The 19,198-nt window shown below is 40.7% G+C and overlaps 1 protein-coding gene across 1 annotated transcript in view; it reads left to right on the top strand.

Moving 5' to 3' along the window:
• Nucleotides 1–19,198, top strand: part of LOC139657817 (phospholipid-transporting ATPase ABCA1) — a 144,788-nt gene that overhangs the window by 38,289 nt on the left and 87,301 nt on the right. The window contains exons 14-21 of the mRNA XM_071535745.1: nucleotides 2,547–2,769; nucleotides 6,938–7,159; nucleotides 13,215–13,419; nucleotides 13,819–13,935; nucleotides 14,354–14,525; nucleotides 16,351–16,482; nucleotides 17,370–17,509; nucleotides 18,354–18,491. Of these exons, the coding sequence (XP_071391846.1) occupies nucleotides 2,547–2,769; nucleotides 6,938–7,159; nucleotides 13,215–13,419; nucleotides 13,819–13,935; nucleotides 14,354–14,525; nucleotides 16,351–16,482; nucleotides 17,370–17,509; nucleotides 18,354–18,491 (1,349 nt within the window). The remainder of the gene's footprint in view (nucleotides 1–2,546; nucleotides 2,770–6,937; nucleotides 7,160–13,214; nucleotides 13,420–13,818; nucleotides 13,936–14,353; nucleotides 14,526–16,350; nucleotides 16,483–17,369; nucleotides 17,510–18,353; nucleotides 18,492–19,198) is intronic.

The following is a 19,198-nucleotide window of genomic DNA, read 5'->3' on the forward strand; positions in this document are numbered from 1 at the left end:
GCGGGTGATGCCGGAATTAGTATTCAATTTGATGCAATTGCTACCTGAGGCCTCATCACAGTGTTTAAATAGCTTGATCTGCCACAGCTAGATGAAGCTGCTTACCTCTCCTAGAAAATGTGCTAACATGTTTCACTTGATGTTCTTCACATCTTGGGTTGAATCCTATAGATTTAGAGGGCTCCTCAAGTTTTCAAGTTCAAAGAGGCAACTTTTTCAATACTTGTATGTGGTTTTGGTTTTGTTTTGCCCTGGGTTGGAAGTCTTTAAAATCTTGGTGTCAACCAATCCTTTCTTGTGGCTCACAAAGCGTCCTTTGAAAGTGATCCATCCCACGAGGGAAGGGGAAGTGTCCTCAAAATCAAGTCTTGCTCTCATTTGAGTTCTCACATAACTGAACTTCCCCTCTGTCTCAATGGAGATAACTTCATCTCTTTGGTGTGTTTGCAAGAGCGCCCCGTACTTTTATCATCAGTTGATTTAAGGGCTAAACTTACTTCATGCTTAATTTGCAATGTATATTTTGACTAAACTAATACGTAAACTGCAGATCCGCCCTAAAACAAAATTCACTTATGTTTTTCCTATGATTGAGACAGTTCAATTGAGAAATAGAGAATAGCGAACATGAGCTTGAACATGAGCCAGATAAAAGTGAAGCAAAGGCCCTAATCTGAGATTTGAGAGACAAAACCTGGAACCCGTTCTAGTGAATTGGATACAGACTATATGGAGTCCTAAATTTTCAGCTGTAAACTTTATTTCATTCTAGTGGTAAAAGGCATGAACCAGAAAATGTCTCCGCACCCATATAAACTAACGCTGGTACTGTCACTCTCTCCCGTTTACTGTCCATTGAGCTGCACCACAATTTGCCTGTTGATCACATCTTTTACATCATTCAGCTTTGGTTGGATTAAACAAGTGGTATTATGCAAATGCAATATTTAAATAGCTCAATGTCCTTGCTTTATAATGCTTGCTACGGCTTCTTTACCTTCATTGCCTTACCTTCATTACCATCATCAACCCAAACTGGACCTTCATCAGTGCCTGCTATCTTTTGTGAAATTTCATCTATCTGCACTGAAATGCAAGCTTCTCTTCAACAATAACTGTGTTTTCGACACAAAGGACAGTCTGACACTATTCTTTCTCTGCTCTGACTGTTGCTGGAAGATATTAGAGAAAGGGGCAGGTGAAGCCTTTGTAAAGGGCACGTCCCATCTAGCAAAATGACTTAAAGCTGCCCAGGCAGATTGTGGAGTAATTTTTTGCAATTAATATGAATAATAGATCCGTGTATTATATCAACTTACTGATGTTTTTTTTTTTTACTATGCCCTGGCTATGTTTCCCTTATACAGGTCTGCCCCTGCTAGGTCTGCCAGGTTGAAGACAATCTTTGTAAAGAAAAAAAAAACATTGCTGAATCAAAATCACCTTGTGAAAAAAGCACTTATTGTCCAGGGCTAATTAGCAATTAAGGGAAGTAGACCTTTGAGTGAGCCATTCTCACTTGGCAGGGATTCAGTAAGCCCCTTAACAAATCACTCGTCTAAAATGTTACATGAGAAACTCATTTAATGTAAATGTAGTGGAAGTATACTTTGATCCATTGTTTATGTTAAATGGCTTGGAAGTAGAGCATCATTCGGCCGATTGCTGCCTATTCTCTCTGTGTTCCTGCTAAACTTCTGTGCTCAACAGTGCTTTGCTTGCATTATAACTCTAGTATTAATGGAATGTAAGCATAAGTGATATATGAAATCTATACATTGTCAAAATCTATTTGATATCTCTCCTTCACTGTCTAATAAAGCGAAGGAAGCACTTTGTTTTATTGGCTGAGTAGAGGATATTGACATGGCATTTTGGTGGCATTATGAAGCCGTTTTAATATCGCCTTATTGTGTTGTAACAGCATCAAATCATACATCATCTCTGGCATGACGTGCAGAACTAAATGGCTTGATTGAGCTGATGCACCAGGTTTATGAAGGTTAGCTCAGTGTAAAAAAATAAAAACTTCTCAATGGCATAGAATCTATTAAAGACCCACTGATTGAAAATCACTAGTTTGTCTGTTACTAGATTGTTCATCATGGCAATGGCATTTTCAGCATCAACACAATGTGTTTCTTTGTCCTTTTGTTATTTAAGCAGATGCAGGTTAGCTCAAACAACAAGAGATTTTAAGGACTATTAAGATGGCAAAAGGCAGCCTTGAAAATACAACATGCAGATGAGTAGCTGTCAATCATGAATGTAGTAGATCACAAATCGTTATAAAATGAGGAAGTGTATGAAGCAGATTTTCTGGAAATAGGAGTTAATATCAGTGCAACATGCTTTTCAAGCCCGTCTCTGAAGTGCCCAACATCAACATCTTTTTATCGACACACATGGGGAGTATACAGCAGATTAAAAACACATTAGCTCCCATCTGGGTGCTTTGCCTCCATATCAAAGGCTGCCTTGTCGATATACACCCCCTCCGTCGGCTTGCAATCCTGACCACTGTGATTGCCTTCCTCTGCAACCAGCTTCATCCAGAGTATCGGAGGCATCCTGCCCATGTTCCTGGTGCTGGCCTTCATGTACACTGTCTGCATGACCATCAAAGGCCTGGTGCTGGAGAAAGAACTGCGGCTCAAGGAAGTCCTGCGCGCTGTCGGCTTTCAAAACGCCGCCCTTTGGTTAGCGAGGTTCACCGAGAACATTGTTCTGCTCACTGTTCCATGTGCGCTCATAAGTGTCATGGTTAAGGTCAGTATGAAGGAGGCGTTCGTGCAAAATACCAAAACACAAAGCACAATATGATGTGGATGTTTGCTGTTATTAAGTGTTTATTTCCATGCATTGGAAGCCAGTGACACCTGAAAGATTTTCAGCCACTATACATCTAAAGAACTTAGTAATTAGTAATAAATAGGAATATTGTGAAAAGATGATTGCTATTGCCATCATTTCACATAATGGTGTTCTGCAGAAACCTCCCAAAATCTAGTTCATTTTTGCAATAGTGCTCATATATTTTTGACCTTTATAACATTGGTCATCATTGGTGTGGCTTAGTCTTGGGATATTGAACCATTTTCTACATGTCTGAGTTAATTCTACTCATCATTTTAAGTGAAAAAAGAAGGACGACATGAAGCACTAGTGCAAATGCTGCAGGATAATGAAAATAAGCATCAGAGCAAGTAATCTGATGTTGCTCTCACAGGTCGTGCAGGTCAAGAATATGGTTGTGCCTTGTGTTTTGGTGTTTTTGCTCTCATTAATCACACAACTAATTAACAAGCAAAGAATCAAAAATAACCATAGCCTGTGATTCTTTAAATCAGCCTCCTCAAACTAATTAATTGAGCATGCTACCAAAACTGCACTAAAATCACTCGTGTAGTATCTCATTTGCCCTTTATTTCTTGTAATTGCATCACCTCTTCTTGTGTGCTGTGTGCATAACGAGGATTTCTGTTGTGCAATCTGAGCTAGAAATGTTTTGTATATTTAGATAGAAATGAAAATGAATCATCTGTGGCCACAGTATTTAGAACCGGGCACACTGTGCACTATGTTACATTCATTCAAAAAGTAATAACTTAGAGGCAACAAGTTTTGATATTTTATACTACAATAAAATTTCCAGGGTAATAATCAGAGGACTTATTCGGGATAGTGTATAATGATGTAGAGTCTTGCAGTGCTGGTAAGGTTAGCTATATGGCCACAGGTGGAGAAGTGCTGTAGTCGGGGGAATAGGGGATCTGACTACCCAGGGCCCCATGCTGAGGGAGGGCCCCTAAAGTGTCTGGACTAAAATGCCTTCTGTGGTCCTTAAGTGTACGTTTATTAATAATTTACACTCTTATTTCACACTGCACTGGTTTTGAAACGGGGGTTGAAATACATCTAGAACAATGCAAATAAATTTAACTGGAACAAACACTTGTCCTCGCTAGACAGATTTTGAACAGGGATGAGTTGGTTATGGCAGCCCATCAGTGCTATGCCATAATTTAATTTATGGATGCGTCCGATAGTTGATTAGTAAATTAATGTGTGGAAGTGTGTTTCAGTTGTGGATGGGTAGAAATAGATGTTTGTCATAAATGGAATAATGGTGGTGTGGGGAAGAGAGGAAACTTGGGGGTGGGGGGGGGCAGAATCACCTCCTGTGCACAACTCCTAGCTATAGCCCTGATTTACAGCATAGTTCCTTGCAGCGTAGTTTGAAGTCATAAATCTTGATATAAAAGTAAATTTTATTATAAAAGTAGCCCATAATAAGACATTGCACAAAAATGAGGCTTGACTTTTTATTCAGGAAATGGCTTTAGTTGCTGGAAACAATCTATCTGCAAGCCATTTGTTCAATTTTTGCAGTTAAATAGCATCACTGTATATAGATCTACTCTAATATTTCACTAGGCATCAAATACATGTATACAGCTTCTACAGTAAGATATTGTTTATGATATAGGAGACTGTGAAAACAGTACCTTAGACAACAAAGCCCATCTCAACATTATAAACCCCATATACACTCATCTAATACTATAGGTCCAACATCATCAATCACCTGAATAACTTTGGGACAAAGTGCACACAGGAGTTGTTATTGTCATATCCAGAAAACTGCTTGAAAAAAGAAAATGAAACAAATATTAGTCATTTACATTTTCATTTTTTTTCCATTGAGAAAAAACATATTTCAGTAAATGTATAAAATGTATTTCAGGTCGTACATGAGGTTTTTCTGCTGCTCATATATCGATTGCTGCTGTGTGTCATTGATCCTGTGTGTTGCTTATCTGGTGGATTGATTTCCTGTCTAAGGGTTCATTCATGAAAGATAAATTACAGAACAGTTATCACAAAAGGAAGACAAACAATGCAGCAATGTTATTATTAGAGTCTTACAGGTAGATCACACCCTTTAATGGCTCCTTTTCCGTATGCTTTTGTTAATGAAATAAAAAGGGATGGTTATTTTAGATCGCCCTAATCAATTTTTGCAGTTTAATTGGAAAATGCCGCTGGTAAATAAAAACTGATATTTGAACAGCTGGGTGAAATGTAATTTCCCATCAGCCTAATGTGTTTGCAAGCCATCAACAATTTGTAAACATTAATAACAATAAATTGAGTTAGTTGGTTGCCTTGGAGGAACAACTGCAAGCATGATGTGTATTCAGATCAGAGGCCCACTCTAAATGATAATTTCACAGCCATTTTCAGCACATTAATAATAATAGCAAATCAGATGGTAATTATCGGAAGGCTGTATCTGGATTAGGTGTGACAACAACCAGTTTTGTCATCTGCACCTGAGTCCTCTGTCGTTTTACACTTGTTTTCTTTTCCATTATGCAGCATGTAAAGCATTTATTATTTGGCATCCAGAGTGATGTATTGGAGTGTATTAGCACTGATCCCACACTTGGCTCCCTTCTCAAGCCAGCAACTGAATCAAGGTGTTAGCTTGACAAGATTTGCTTTATGAAAAGGAACAGTGATCAGTGATGATCAATACATGTTTCCTCTCCCAAACAGTCTGTCCTTGTTTTGACAAAGTGATCCCACCTCCAAAATTTTGTCACATGTTTATACTCTATATTAAAATTTGATTGATTTGATGCGCACGACAACACCGGCTCCCGAGGCTGAATGCAAACAACGACATCAGAGGGTGCCATTACACTTGGAAGACAGATATTGACATCTCATCAATCACCCATGCACACGGGAATAAAAAAATAAATAAAATGAGTGGGGAACACTTGCATATCAATTGTCAACGTTTTGAAATGTCTTTTTATTTCCTAGGCAAAATGTGCCATGCCATGTGGTTTACCCATCATTTCTGACTTGACATAATATTGTCCAGTCCTTTTTTTTTTTTTCTTTTTCCAAGATGCTTTCTAGACTAAATCAAACAATTTGCCACTCCCTCCTCCTGGTCTGGCTCCTCCCTCCCTCAGGTTCCTCCGCTCCTTGGCGCGCTCTCTCCCCTTATACATGACTCTAGCCTGGATCTTCTCGGTGGCCATGATCGTTAAGGGCATTGTCCAGGAGAAAGAGGCGCGGCTTAAGGAGACAGTGAGGATCATGGGCCTGAGAAGCTCCATCTATTGGCTGAGCTGGGCAGTGTCCAGTGTGCTGCCGCTAGCCATCAGTGCCTTGCTCCTTACCCTTATACTCAAGGTGATTTCAAACTGATTTAACAATGATTCAAGGAGGACTCAACTCTTATTTTGGAGGGTTTTGGCTATCAAGTCTTATGAATTGATGTGAAATGTTTAAATTAAGGGGATGTTAATCTGAAGTGAAACCTAAGGATATGACAAGAGAGATAATTGGCTTAATCCCAACACAGTTATACTTGACAGTTCACTGTAAAGTCTAAGTAGATTAGGAGCAATTTCTATAATGAACTTTTCATTCATTATTTCACTTTAATTGCATCCATTACAAGAGCACCATTATCCTGATAGTTCAAGTGCCTCTTTGCATTAGGCTCCAAAATGACAGCAGCGTTCTCCTTCAAAATGGCAGAGTAAAAGAGTGACATATCAGAGGAGTTTGAGATTACTTTAGAACATGAGTCAACTGGAGAATAACAAAAATTGTGATACACCAGAGATAACCCTATTTACTCTGCCCACTGTATTTCAAGTTCAAATCAGCTATATATTATAATCAAATACTTCATTTTCTGCACATCTCTTCCCGCTTGATTAGTAATACTGTACGAATCTCTACAACCAGTAGTAATTGCTCTGCTTTTGTCCATTCAACACTTCAACCCGCTTGAAGGAATATTTTTTGGAGATCTGGTGACATTAAATGCTGCTGTTTATTTCAAAACTTCACATTTCATTCTGTCTCACCTCTTCCTTTTTTTCGCTCCCTCCCTCCCCTGATGCAGTATGGGAAAGTGCTGCAGTATAGCGACCCCTCAGTAATCTTCGTCTTCCTGCTGGTGTTCTGCATGGCCACCATCACACAGTGCTTCTTTGTTAGCGTCTTCTTTTCCAAGGCCAACTTAGCAGCGGCGTGCGGCGGTCTCATCTACTTTGTCCTCTACCTGCCGCACATCCTCTGCTATGCCTGGAGGGACGTCATGGGTTTCCAGGCCAAGGTTGCTGTGGTAAGTCCTTCTTTTGCTCTGACATGGTTTTGAATATCTTCCCAGGCTATTGGTTTGATAGTTATCACATGTGAGGGTCTGACTGTTATATTTTTGCTACTTTGACCTTGCTTTGGAATTGGTCTTGCGTTCATTTTCAGCTCTTTAAGATCTTTTATCTATGAGTATAAAGCCAAAATATGTTGAGGAAGTCTTGGCTTACACCAGGGGTCTTCAACCTTTTTCAGCCCAAGGACCCTTGGTCGATAGAGAAACAGAGCAGGGACCCCCTATATTTAAAAAAAAAAAAAAATTGTGTTGCATTTTAAGCCTGGCCTATAATAACATGTTTATAATCCCTTATTAACCTATTTATATACTCAGTTATTATGTTTACGATTGCTAAAACGTTTATACATAATTATTATTGATGATTGTTATTGATGAGGATTATACTTTTTTGTTTTCTTTTTAACAATGAAACATTTAGCTTAACTTTAGCTTCAGGATGACACATAGGCCTACCTCAGTGAGATGACTGACCCTGGTGAGTGGCACACAGCTTGTCTATTCTGGGGGAGATGGAGGTTGTCAGGCAGAGCAGCATGTCATCCTCAGGATGCAGTCTTGAATGGTATTTAGTCTTCAGGTAGGTGACAGAGGAGAATCCACTTTCACAAAGATAAGTTGTTGCAAAAGGCAAAAGGCTCACCGTTGCCTTTGCTGTCAGCTGGTGGAAGGCTTTCTGACAATAGATCCAGAACTGGATGAGAGGCCTTGACTCATACACATTCTTGTGCGTACTGTCTGTGGATAGGTCGATCAGCTGATCTTCCTCAGAGGCTGTCAAGTTTGAGCCGTCCGATGCATTGTGTTTGAATGGAAACTGTATCCATGTCTTCTGTATCCTTGTCCCTTCTCCAGGACTCAGCCTCAGAAAAGTATTTTTCAAATTGACTTTCGAGTGCCTCCAAGTGTTCAACAATTGCGCGTTTCACATCAGGCGAGAATCAGCCAACTCCTCCATTGACAGAAACATGGAAATGTTACCTCCCCTGGTTCGCTCTCTCCATCTTGCTGAATGGCATGTGTATTGTGGCCCTGCATAGAACTGTTCAGTCTGTTCAACTCTGAGAAAACGTCTGCCAGATATGTCAGTTTAGTGACCCAGACATTGTCATTGAAATCCGCAGCCAGCTTTGCACGGTTTTGACCAACTAAAAACTCGTGGATAGCTGTGCGTAACTCAAAACTGCGTGCCAATACTGATCCACGAGAAAGCCATCTGACCTCAGAATGACAAAGGAGCACATTGTGTTCCTCTCCCGCAGCATCGCAGAGAGAAGCAAAGAGACGCGTTTGCAAGGCACTCTTCTTAATAAAATTGACAGCCCTCACAACAGTGTCCATAACGTCAGCAAATTCAGCACTCATTTCTTTGGCAGCGAGAGATTCTCTGTGTAACATGCAATGGGTCCACAGAACTTGTGGGGCGACTCAGTCCACTTTTTTGACCAGTCATAGCTCGTGCACCGTCAGTACAAATCGCAACGCATTTTGCCCAGATTATGTCATTTTCTCTGAAAAAGTAATCAATCACTTTGAAAATTTCAGAACTTGTTGTGCGTTCAGGAAGCTTCTTACAAAACAAAAATTCCTTGCACGTTTCGTTTTGGTCAACAAAAAGCACAAATGCCAAGAGCTTTGGACATTGAGAGTCTTTGGACATGTCCACAGATTCATCCAACTGTAATGCAAACGCCTCCGCCAATTTTAGTTTCTCGATTAATTGCACCCTCACATCAGATGCCATTTCACCAATTCGCCGAGCAATCATTGTATCTGACAACGGGATAGTCTTCAGTTTATTTACATATTCATCATTCCCAAACATTGTCTTGCACATATCACTGGCCGTGGGCAATATAAAATCTTCTGCAATTGTGTATGGTTTTTTACATTGAGCAATGCGAAGAGCAACTTGTGTTCCAGTGTTTTATCTTGCAAGTGGCCGTGATTCTTCTCCAAGTGTCGCTGCAGCTTTGATGGCTTCATGCTTTCTTTTGAGAGCATAGCCGAACAAAAAACACACACTGGCAATTCAATCCCTTCAGTTTCTTTGAAGGTAAATCCAAACTTTAGGTAGGTTTCTGAATATTTTCGGGACTTCTCTCTTTTGCGTTTACCCACTGCCGCTGGGGTATCACCTGTGGTCTCGGACGAGGTGGAAGGAGTAACGGTAGGATCCCGAGCATGAGGCCTAGTTACTGTTACAATGCGATCCATTCTACTTCACATATTAACCTAGTAGTAGGCTAGTTATTAATTATTTTGAAACCGAACTGCGTTTTAGCCAACACTTAGCTTGCTAGCAAGCCAGCTATTTTTTTTCAATGGCGGTTGGTCATGTGTTAGGCTCTGCATCACGCACCGTGGTTTCATGGGAATCATTCATTCATTTTCAGTTTACTCAATATTATTATTTTTGTCTAAAATACATTTTTAAATTTTTCACATAAATTATTTTGACGAAAATTGGTGGACCCCCTGCACTACCCCCAGTTGAAGACCACTGGCTTACGCCGGGTTCAGACCGCATGTGTAAGCACCGCAAAGTGCAGCCAGTTTCCTTTTGGCGCCCATGTTAACCGATTTAACTGTTCAGACCGGCCGTGCTGCAGCGCCGAGCTCCGCGGCTGGCTCACGATCTGGAGCACCAGTTTTGGCGTCTGGTCTATTTTTTCCACGAGCCGCCATAGAACACCATAGAAAACACTATAGATGGTCATATCTCCATTATATCACCACAGAAGCACAAATATATTAAATGATCAGCTTACCAGGGTCTTCACTGTTGTTGTTGATGAATCCATCTGCACTGATGCAAGTTTTAAATGCAATACATTGTAGGATGATGATCTATCTGGTTTTGAATTATCACTTGCCTTTTGAAAGTTGCGTCTGTTATTGAATTACCACAAAAGTAAACAAGGATACATGTTTAGGTTTGTTTATTTATAGGCTACTTAATTTATTTAGGCCTATATGTCATTATTTAAAGAGATAGAGAGAGAGGGGGAGAGAGAGATATCTAGGTCCCCTAGGCTTTCCTATTTTCACTGATTATTGCCTGATCACAAGTCACGACTCTTGCTGAGAAAACAAACAAATAAACGTGACCGCTTTGATATGAGGGAGTTTGTGAAGAAAGGGGGAAATTAAGAAGATGGAAAATATAAAGTTCTTCCCTGATGTGGAAAAGTACAGTGAGCTGTCAGCATTGTTTCTACAAGGACAGCAGTGAACTATTGGAGCACAATGTAAGCAGCCTACAGCCTGTTTCCACAGGGTTTTCTTCTCCCGTAGACCAGGAGAGTTGCTGGCCGGTGCGGAGAAATGCGCTTCCTGTGTGAACAACCCAACTGCGACTTGCGCGCGATACTTGGCCGCTACGCGTCCTGTGTGAACACGGCGTTACACTATAAAAACTTGTCATGTTCACAGACATTTTCTTTCCTGCTCTACCTTACCCATTAACTGCTCTTTCTTAAATCCAAACAGTCACAAGCTGTGATTTCATCAATGCGTTGTTCTTTATGAAAGGAAGTATACATTGATCCGGTGCGTAATATCACTGAGGGCTATTTCTCATTAGCATAGCTGCACAAGTCTCCTGATACTAATATTGACAAACAGGCCCAGGCTGCCCAACACACAAGAGATCCTGTGCAGAGTCATTGCAAAATGTTGTAGTCACAGTACTCACTATCACCTCTGCCATCTGCTCTGCAATCCATTTCCTCCTTACAAGCACATTGGTGGATTCTGCTTTTTCTTTGGCCAAGGATATAAATATAGCTTCACAGGTTCACAGCAGTAAATCTAGTATTGGTTAGTTTAATTGTCATCCAGGTCTTCCACTCTGAATTGTGTATCTAAGATGTGTTCAGGGGTACGGGCCCACTGACGTTCAAATCACAACATGATATCATGTAGGAATCTTAAAATTGTCTTAAAAATCAATAGACTGCACAATGATAATATGAATAATTTTAAGTTATATTTCCTTAGTTATAACAACTTTTGGCACTAACTTATGAAACATTTACACAGAAGAAGAGACTAGAGAAAGCCTGAGGAAGTTAGAAATGTTATCCTATCCTTTTAGGGAAAAAAAAAGATAAATAGTACACCATTGCTCAACTTTCAGCGTAGCCTTTCTGTGTGACCTTTATAGTGCTGCTGGTATCATTTGTCCTCCAGCTGTCCTTTCTGCAGACAAAGACGCACAAAATCTTTAATCTCCATTGCCATGCATGTAGGCGCATCTTCCCACAGTTTCAAGCAGGTCAATGTTTTCTTGTCTATCAAATTGAAATATATGCTAGCAGTCAATAATATCTTGCATTGACATCTGAAATTGCTCACTTGTGTTATCATCTTTCATGTTCAGACGCTATAGCTCTGTAAACCTTCCTTTTGCAGCCAAGTAATGCCGCCCCAGCAGCTCAAATTGGTCGTCTTTGAGTAAGTCTTTGTGCCTTACAGTCAGAGATTTATAATGATCTCATTTTCTCTGTAGAAAACTGTGGAAAACGTCGGTTCTTTTCATTCACCTTCACAGACTGTCAGTTATTTAGCCATTTTAGCTTATTGAGCATCACAACCTTATTTAATCTCAACACTTTCTCTGCACCATTGCTAGGTTCTCCCGTTAGCATTGGGATCTTTCTCCCCTGCTCCAGCTAGATGGATAGGCTAGTCCTCTAATTAGCATGAGCAATGTTCCTCTGACCAAACCACTATCCAGTTCATCCCTGCACTTAATCAGAGATGTGCATGCAGAGTTTTCTCCCTCTCTCGGCTCAGATGAAACTGTGTGCTGCCAAGGCACACTAATTCCCTGACATTGTCTTTGATAATAAAGTCTTTAAACGGAACAGAATTTTAAAAAGATCATCTGCATTTATATTAACAGCATATGATCGCAGGTGTGTGCCAAAGGAGAGCTGCAGGCGGTGTTTTGCATTAGAGGGACACCATAAGACAGGGCACATTCACAATCAAACCACTTATCTTCTTCCTGTATTTCTCTCTCTCTCTCTCTCTCTCTCTCTCTCTGGATTCACCTCCACTTTTCTTCTGAGGTAGAAACTATATAGATGCTGAGTCTTCCTCTTATAACCCCCATTGTCTGCAGCCTGCTGAATGGTAGCTCAATCTGCTGTGTTGACTTGTTTTCAATAATGGGGTCTTGTTTTGTCTGCCTTCCAACTCCTGCCCTTTTCTCAAAGCCAAAGGAGTGGCTCCTGTCGTTTTGTCAGCCTTTCATACAGAGGTCAAGGAGGGTTGCTCACTAGCCCCGCTGTCACCCCTGATCTAGTGATTGACTGTTGATTGTTTGGCAGTAGATAGGCAGTGGAGGACAGCAGAGGAGGTTGCCGGCGGCAGTGTTTGGGGATAGCGGTCAGGCTAGAGGTTTGGTGTCACTGCGGGGCTTTTCAAATTCTTTGCCTGGCATTGCAGCAGCAGACAGACAGTATCCATGGTGGTCTGTCTCTAAAGCTTCAGTAAATGCTTGTGGCATCTGCCTAAGTTAAAATGCTGTGAGCAAATGAGGCGTGATAAAACAGCTGGCAGGCAACATGGCAATGCTGAGTGATAGGCCATGGCAGATGATGTCTCATGGGCAAAGCATCATTTGCAATTTCCTACTGTATGAAAGATCCAACCAATCTTTGTTTGTACCACATGAGTTTCCTTTTGCATTTTTGTTCTCGGTGTAATTGGAGAGTCTTTATAAATGCTCACAGTTGCAGCTCTGAAATTAAACCCTCCAATGCCTCCGCAGCCACTGTTCCTCTTTCCACCACAATAGTTCATTGATCACCTATGGGTGTAAGCTCGAGGTCTCTCATGATTAGATCAACAGCTGACTGTAGTAATCAGAGGTGATTGCTTAACAGTTACTTTCCATTATTGTGCCAGAATTATAATGAATAACTATTTGAGGTCATACTCAAGATTAATGTTTCATAGATTTTTACTAAGGTACTTGCACATCTTTCATTCCCAGAGCTTATTGTCATGTGTGGCCTTTGGCTACGGCTGTGAGAACTTCGCCAAGTACGAGGAGCAAGGCATCGGCATTCAATGGTACAACATCGGCACGAGTCCAGAGGAGGGAGATCGCTACACCTTCATCGTGTCCATCATTATGATGCTCTTTGACGCCATTTTTTACTGGCTGCTCACCTGGTACATTGAGAATGTCTTCCCAGGTATTCATCTTTGAGCAGAGCTTTGGTATTGTGTTAGATGTTAGATGTGACTCAGCAGTGCACACTGTTATCTACCAACTTTTTTATGTTGTACAAAGATATTTACTGAGTAATGTTTCTGGTGATGCCATGACTGAAAAAAGATAGAAAGAGGCTAACATCTATATTGTGACATTTTCCTCTTCTTGCAGAAGAACTCAATCTAGCCTTACTAACATCAGTAGCAAATGTCGCTATCCCAACAGACTTGTCTTAATATTTCTCTCATCCGCTCTAATTAAAATAAGACAGAGGATTTGTGCCAGGCTTTCTAGAGGAAACATGCACTGTAAAGTACCATATTCCCTCAAGCCAAACTGTTATTAAAATGTGAATAATGTTCTCCACGCTTGATCACAGGCCAATATGGAATCCCTAAGCCATGGTACTTCCCTTTTACTGCATCTTATTGGTGTGGGACAGCCTCAGTGACTGACGTTGACCCCGGTTTGCTCAAGCACCCCAGTGTACACAACGGTAAAATAGCATGTAATTTTCATTTCTCACCTGCGAGTACATTACACACCGGTTATAGTTTATTTGTCTAATTCTCAACAGCTCACCCATACAATAGAGGGAACATAGGTCTAATAAGATGTATAAGTTAATTGGGATGGGTTGCAAAGAAACATTAGCACCTTGTTTGTCACATAGGGTGATAATAGAGCATGGTGCTTTGAGAAAAACAAGGTTGTGCTTCAAGTCAAGGACTCGTTAAAAAAAAATAATTTCCAATTAACATTCAGAGGAGTGAGGTGAGAGGTTGTGTTACTGTGATGAGTGTTCAGCAGTCTTGTTTTCTTTTTTTCCCCTGTCTTTATTTCACTTGTTACCAATGAGTTGTGGTCACAGCCTCTTACTTCAATATATATATATATATATTTTGTAATTATAGACTACCTGGAGAAGCCACCACCTGATATGAAGGCAGGGGTCTCAATCTGCAATCTTGTGAAAATCTACAAGACAGGAAAGAAGCTAGCTGTGGATGGACTGAGCGTGGACTTCTACGAGAATCAGATCACATCTTTTCTCGGTCACAACGGAGCTGGAAAGACAACCACTATGTAAGTCACATGTCTAGGTCGACATGTGAGGTAATGAAGCCATCTCCTCCATGCTTTGCCACTCGGCTCAAAGTTCATGTCATTTTGCAGGGTGGCACTAATCTGACTTGTACTGTATTGTAGTCGCATTAGTTCAGCGGTCACTGCTCTCGATGACTGATGTGTTTTGAGGGGACATTTACCACACAGAGTTAGCTGTTGTGTTGATAGTGGGAGTTATCTAATTGCCGTTTTAAAAAAAATAGCGGAAAGGTTGGAAGGGTTTAGGATGACAGGAAATAAATGAAACCCACTGGTCCAGAAAGAATGAGCAAGAAAGCAACTGATGCGAGACTAAGGGCTGGAGAGAAGACATCCCCTCTGAGCAACCGTAACAAAACAGAGCAGAACAGAGTAACAGAAAGGACAGAGGAAGGACTTTGTCACGCACTGAATCTCAGTTTGGATGTCCAGAACACAGTATCTATCTGTGAACTTCACAATAACATTTCAAAGTGTTTGCACAAATTAAAAAAAATAAATAAATAATCTTGTAGCCTTTTGGGGGGGTTTGACACAATTTTCAATACTTACTATCTCACTTGTCTCATCACCAATGCAGTTTAACTAGCTTCAAAACTGAAATGCGGATGTTAAAGGATAAGTATATAGTTGGACCTATATATAATGTGTCTCTTACATACCTGTAGTACTTGGACAACAGACAATATTGGCAAATGGCGAGCTCCACTGTTAGACCTCTCCCAATGAGTCCAAATGGGGTTTGTCAAAATATCTCCAAAAAAGCCAGTCTGTGGAAAGGATATGGCGACCATATGTCCACAGTCCGGAAAGCAGCAGTAGCGCACCATTTCCACTCAGTAGATAGTCTTCTACCAAACTCTACCCGGCTTCATGTGCAATTGTTTACAATCTGAACTGACGGTCTGCAAAAGTCAATCACGCCGCCAGTAACGCACTTTCAGCCCACAGCAGTCTGTGCTGCGGCAGAGAAAAATAGTTCAGTGATTTCCTGATTAGTGAAAGTGTGTGTAATGGAGAAATTGAGTCATGTTTACTAGTATCTCCCCTCTGGAGCCTACAAACAGCTTTTTTGGATATATTTTGACAAACCCCATTTGGGCTCATTGTTAGCAGCAGAGGCCTTGCAACAGAGCTTGCCGTTTCAACCGACAGTCAATATTCTGTATTCTCTGTGGGTCCAAGTACTACTACTACTAAGTATGTAAGAGGCAAATTATATATAGGTCCAAAATTGTCAAACTTATCCTTTGAATGCTGTTTCATTTTTTGTTTAGTCTAAACTTGTGTTTTTGCACTGTAGTGTGGTATTTTGTATGGTGGATAGAGTTTTTCTGTCCAGTACAAAATACAAATACAAAAAAGTGCAAAATTACTTCCAATGGCCAGAAACTGAATAGGAGTTAATGGAGAAGATGTGGTGATGGCCAGTGCTCAAAATCCTTCACTTCACCCGGCGAGGCAGTTTGATACAGCGGTACAGTGCTTGTTCCAGTTTTAAATATTCTTAATTGCAAAGTCTCTCCCTAGATTATGAAAATCAAATTAGACCATTTTGATAAAGTATAACATCATGTCTATTAACAAACATTTTTAAGCGGAAGAGGAAAACTAATTGATCATTATGTTCAACCAGCTGCTTCTAAGTTGCAAGTATTCTCCTCTCTAGCACCTTGGCAGCGTTACAATCCAAGTGATTATAGTATCGCGGGGTATAAATAAACCAGACAAAATTAATCTATTCCACATGATTCTGAAGTTTGTTGAGTTGATGTTTCCTGTATCCCCTCATATTTCTCCTCAGGTCAATTCTGACGGGACTCTTTCCACCTACATCAGGAACTGCCCTCATAAATGGATATGACATCCACTCTGACATGGACCGCATCCGGAAGCACTTGGGAATGTGCCCACAGCACAACGTCTTATTCAATGAGTGCGTGAATTTAACAGACGCTAATATACTCTATTCATCCATCTAGTTTTATATTGCTTTTCTTGGCAAGAATCACAGCGAACACACTATTAATAAAAATAGAAAGGCAAAGAAGGTGATACATAATCTGTCATGAAGAAACTAGATGTAAATCCCTGAAACTCTTTGCATGAAGCTTAATGTCCAACTCAACCCAAACAGTATTATTCCTTTATCCTTATCCCTTTTGCTCTAAAAACAATTGTGGTATTTAAAAAAATAAATCCGGACATTGCAATTCAATCATATGCATAGTGGGGGCTCAGTGTCTCACCTATGTTTCAAATCAATACATCATTATCCCATCCCCTTATTCTGCAGAAATGAAATGAACTTTGTTCACTCAGTCCACTTTATTCCTCCTAATAGCATCATTGCTAACCATTATTCAGACTTTTATACCACCTTTAGAAAGTCCTTTCAATTTCTCTCTCTCCACAAACTGATTACCTGCAACTGCACACAAGTCCTACATCATAATTATGGCTGAGCACCCATAAATTACTTTCATTAATATTCATCCCAGACAGAGTCAAAGCATCTATATTATGTGGGGTTGAAATATTCATGCACACATATAGGTAGACATTAAAACACATGATGTTCTCACCCGCGAAGCAGCCAAGACAATTTGATAGAATTCAAGGCATTTTTTTTTCACTTCACTGAAGTGCAATCAGACTGGTGCAAGATTGTCTTGCAGGATGCATTAATGTGACAGGTTGGATCCTTCAAACCCTGACGTTTGATGAACTGTTTAAGGCAAATGATGCCCTCTTTGGTCATTCACGCCTCACGACATGTCAATCAAATCTGTTCATAGGCGTTCATCTTTCTCACCTTAACAGGCTGACAGTGGAGGAGCACATCTACTTCTACGCCAGGCTCAAAGGACGCAGCCGTGACGAGGTGAAAATTGAGATGGACCAGATGATTAAGGATGTTGGTCTGCCACACAAGCGCAAGGACCTTGCCAAGAACCTGTCAGGTGTGTTTGTGGGTGTGTGTGTTGGTGGGTGGGTGTATGTGCATACATGTCTGTTTACATCTTTGGGATCTGTGCATCGCAGAAAAACTGATTGAAATCATGCACAGATGTAACTTTATTTTTGATCATCTATTAATCTGTGTGTGTGTGTGTGCATCTGTTTGCCTGCTTGCTGCATGCATATCCCCTGGGAAGGAATATCATCTGTAGATTATCCCTTTATTCAATATGAAGCGGTGCTGTCAAATCGTTCCTCTGTGAGCGCATGTGCATGTGGCTGTCTAGACACACTTGCACTGTACCTGTGTGTCACAGGGTGTAATTCATTGTCTGGGGGGCATGAGCAAGTCCTGCTTGATAAATTGTCCCCAGTCATGGATTGCTTGTGAGCAAAATCACTGAAATATGACTTTCAAGGTTGATCTACGCTGACATTTCCACTACATTAGCACTACATAGGATGCATTTTGAACAGCTTGCTATGCGACTGCAGACTGGAATAGCCCCAGTAAGGCGTATCCAGTTCCCCGCCATCGATCATTTCATGCCATGCAAAAGACAATAAAACATGGAGAAGCACATCCTGACATATATTTTCCACCACCATTCCCTCATATCACATCCATATTAAGTACCTAATACCTAATGCTGACAGGTATATTGTGCAGGAGTCAGAATGTCAACTAGATAGGACCAGATGAGCATTCGTTTCCTAATGTTGTCTATGAAGATCCTTGAACATTTGGATTTCTTTGTCATCAGAGCACATTTTGGCCTTTAAACATGTCCAACACAAGTTACGGTAAACATGCTGTAGGTATCTAAAGATGATTCTGTCTTTCAGGGGGGATGCAGAGGAAGCTGTCAGTCGCCATTGCATTTGTCGGCGGCTCAAAAATCGTCATCCTGGATGAACCTACAGCAGGCGTGGACCCGTATGCCCGCAGGGGTATCTGGGATCTGCTGTTAAAGTACAAACAAGGTACGAGATCTGCGGTGAGAACTAAGGCTCGGCTAAAAGCTTTGAAGTCTCAATGTTTGCAGAATTGACTGGAATACATCTCACCGAGTGTATGTGTGATTTGGTTCAAACTGAGAAACTTTGCAAAACTGAGCCCAGCTCAAGGCAAAACTTTTAACTGACAATGCTCAGACGTATCGGATAAGAGACTATATAAAGAGTGATTTTAAGGTAATGAGCCATCTAGCTTTTTTTAAAGACTTGTTCTTTGTGACACTGTCAAATGTGGGTAGAGGGTAGAGAGCAATTGATATCATTTGCACTGGAACAGACTGAAATGGAAGTGAAGACAAATCAATCCAAGACGCTTCAATTGACATTGCTTTTTAACAGAGTCCTTAATTGTCTGCCATATCAGTCTGCTTGTCACTTACTGGCCTCGGACACTTCGTGGTTGCCAGTGGCTGTAAGCAAGACACGGACATTATAGTAACACATTCTCTCAACAGATGTCTAAATGTTTAATGTGCATTGAGCGACATTCCGCCCTCACTATGTCATTAGCTTCTCTCTCTCTAATCAAGTCCTTTCACTCCAATTGGAAGCCGGAGATAACTCTGTTATAATGAGAACTCCCACATTCTGGCTGGTTGAACAAGTCATGTTTTGTGCCTCTCCGCTCTTATTTGCACCACAGTGTTACTGAGGTTTGTCATTAAGCAAAAAAG

This window comes from Centroberyx affinis, unplaced genomic scaffold, assembly GCF_046629955.1.
Source record: "Centroberyx affinis isolate AG114_WGS23_722 - 3 ecotype Tasmania unplaced genomic scaffold, CSIRO-AGI_Caff_v1 ptg002764l_1, whole genome shotgun sequence".
In the NCBI taxonomy this organism is placed as follows: Eukaryota; Metazoa; Chordata; class Actinopteri; order Beryciformes; family Berycidae; genus Centroberyx; species Centroberyx affinis.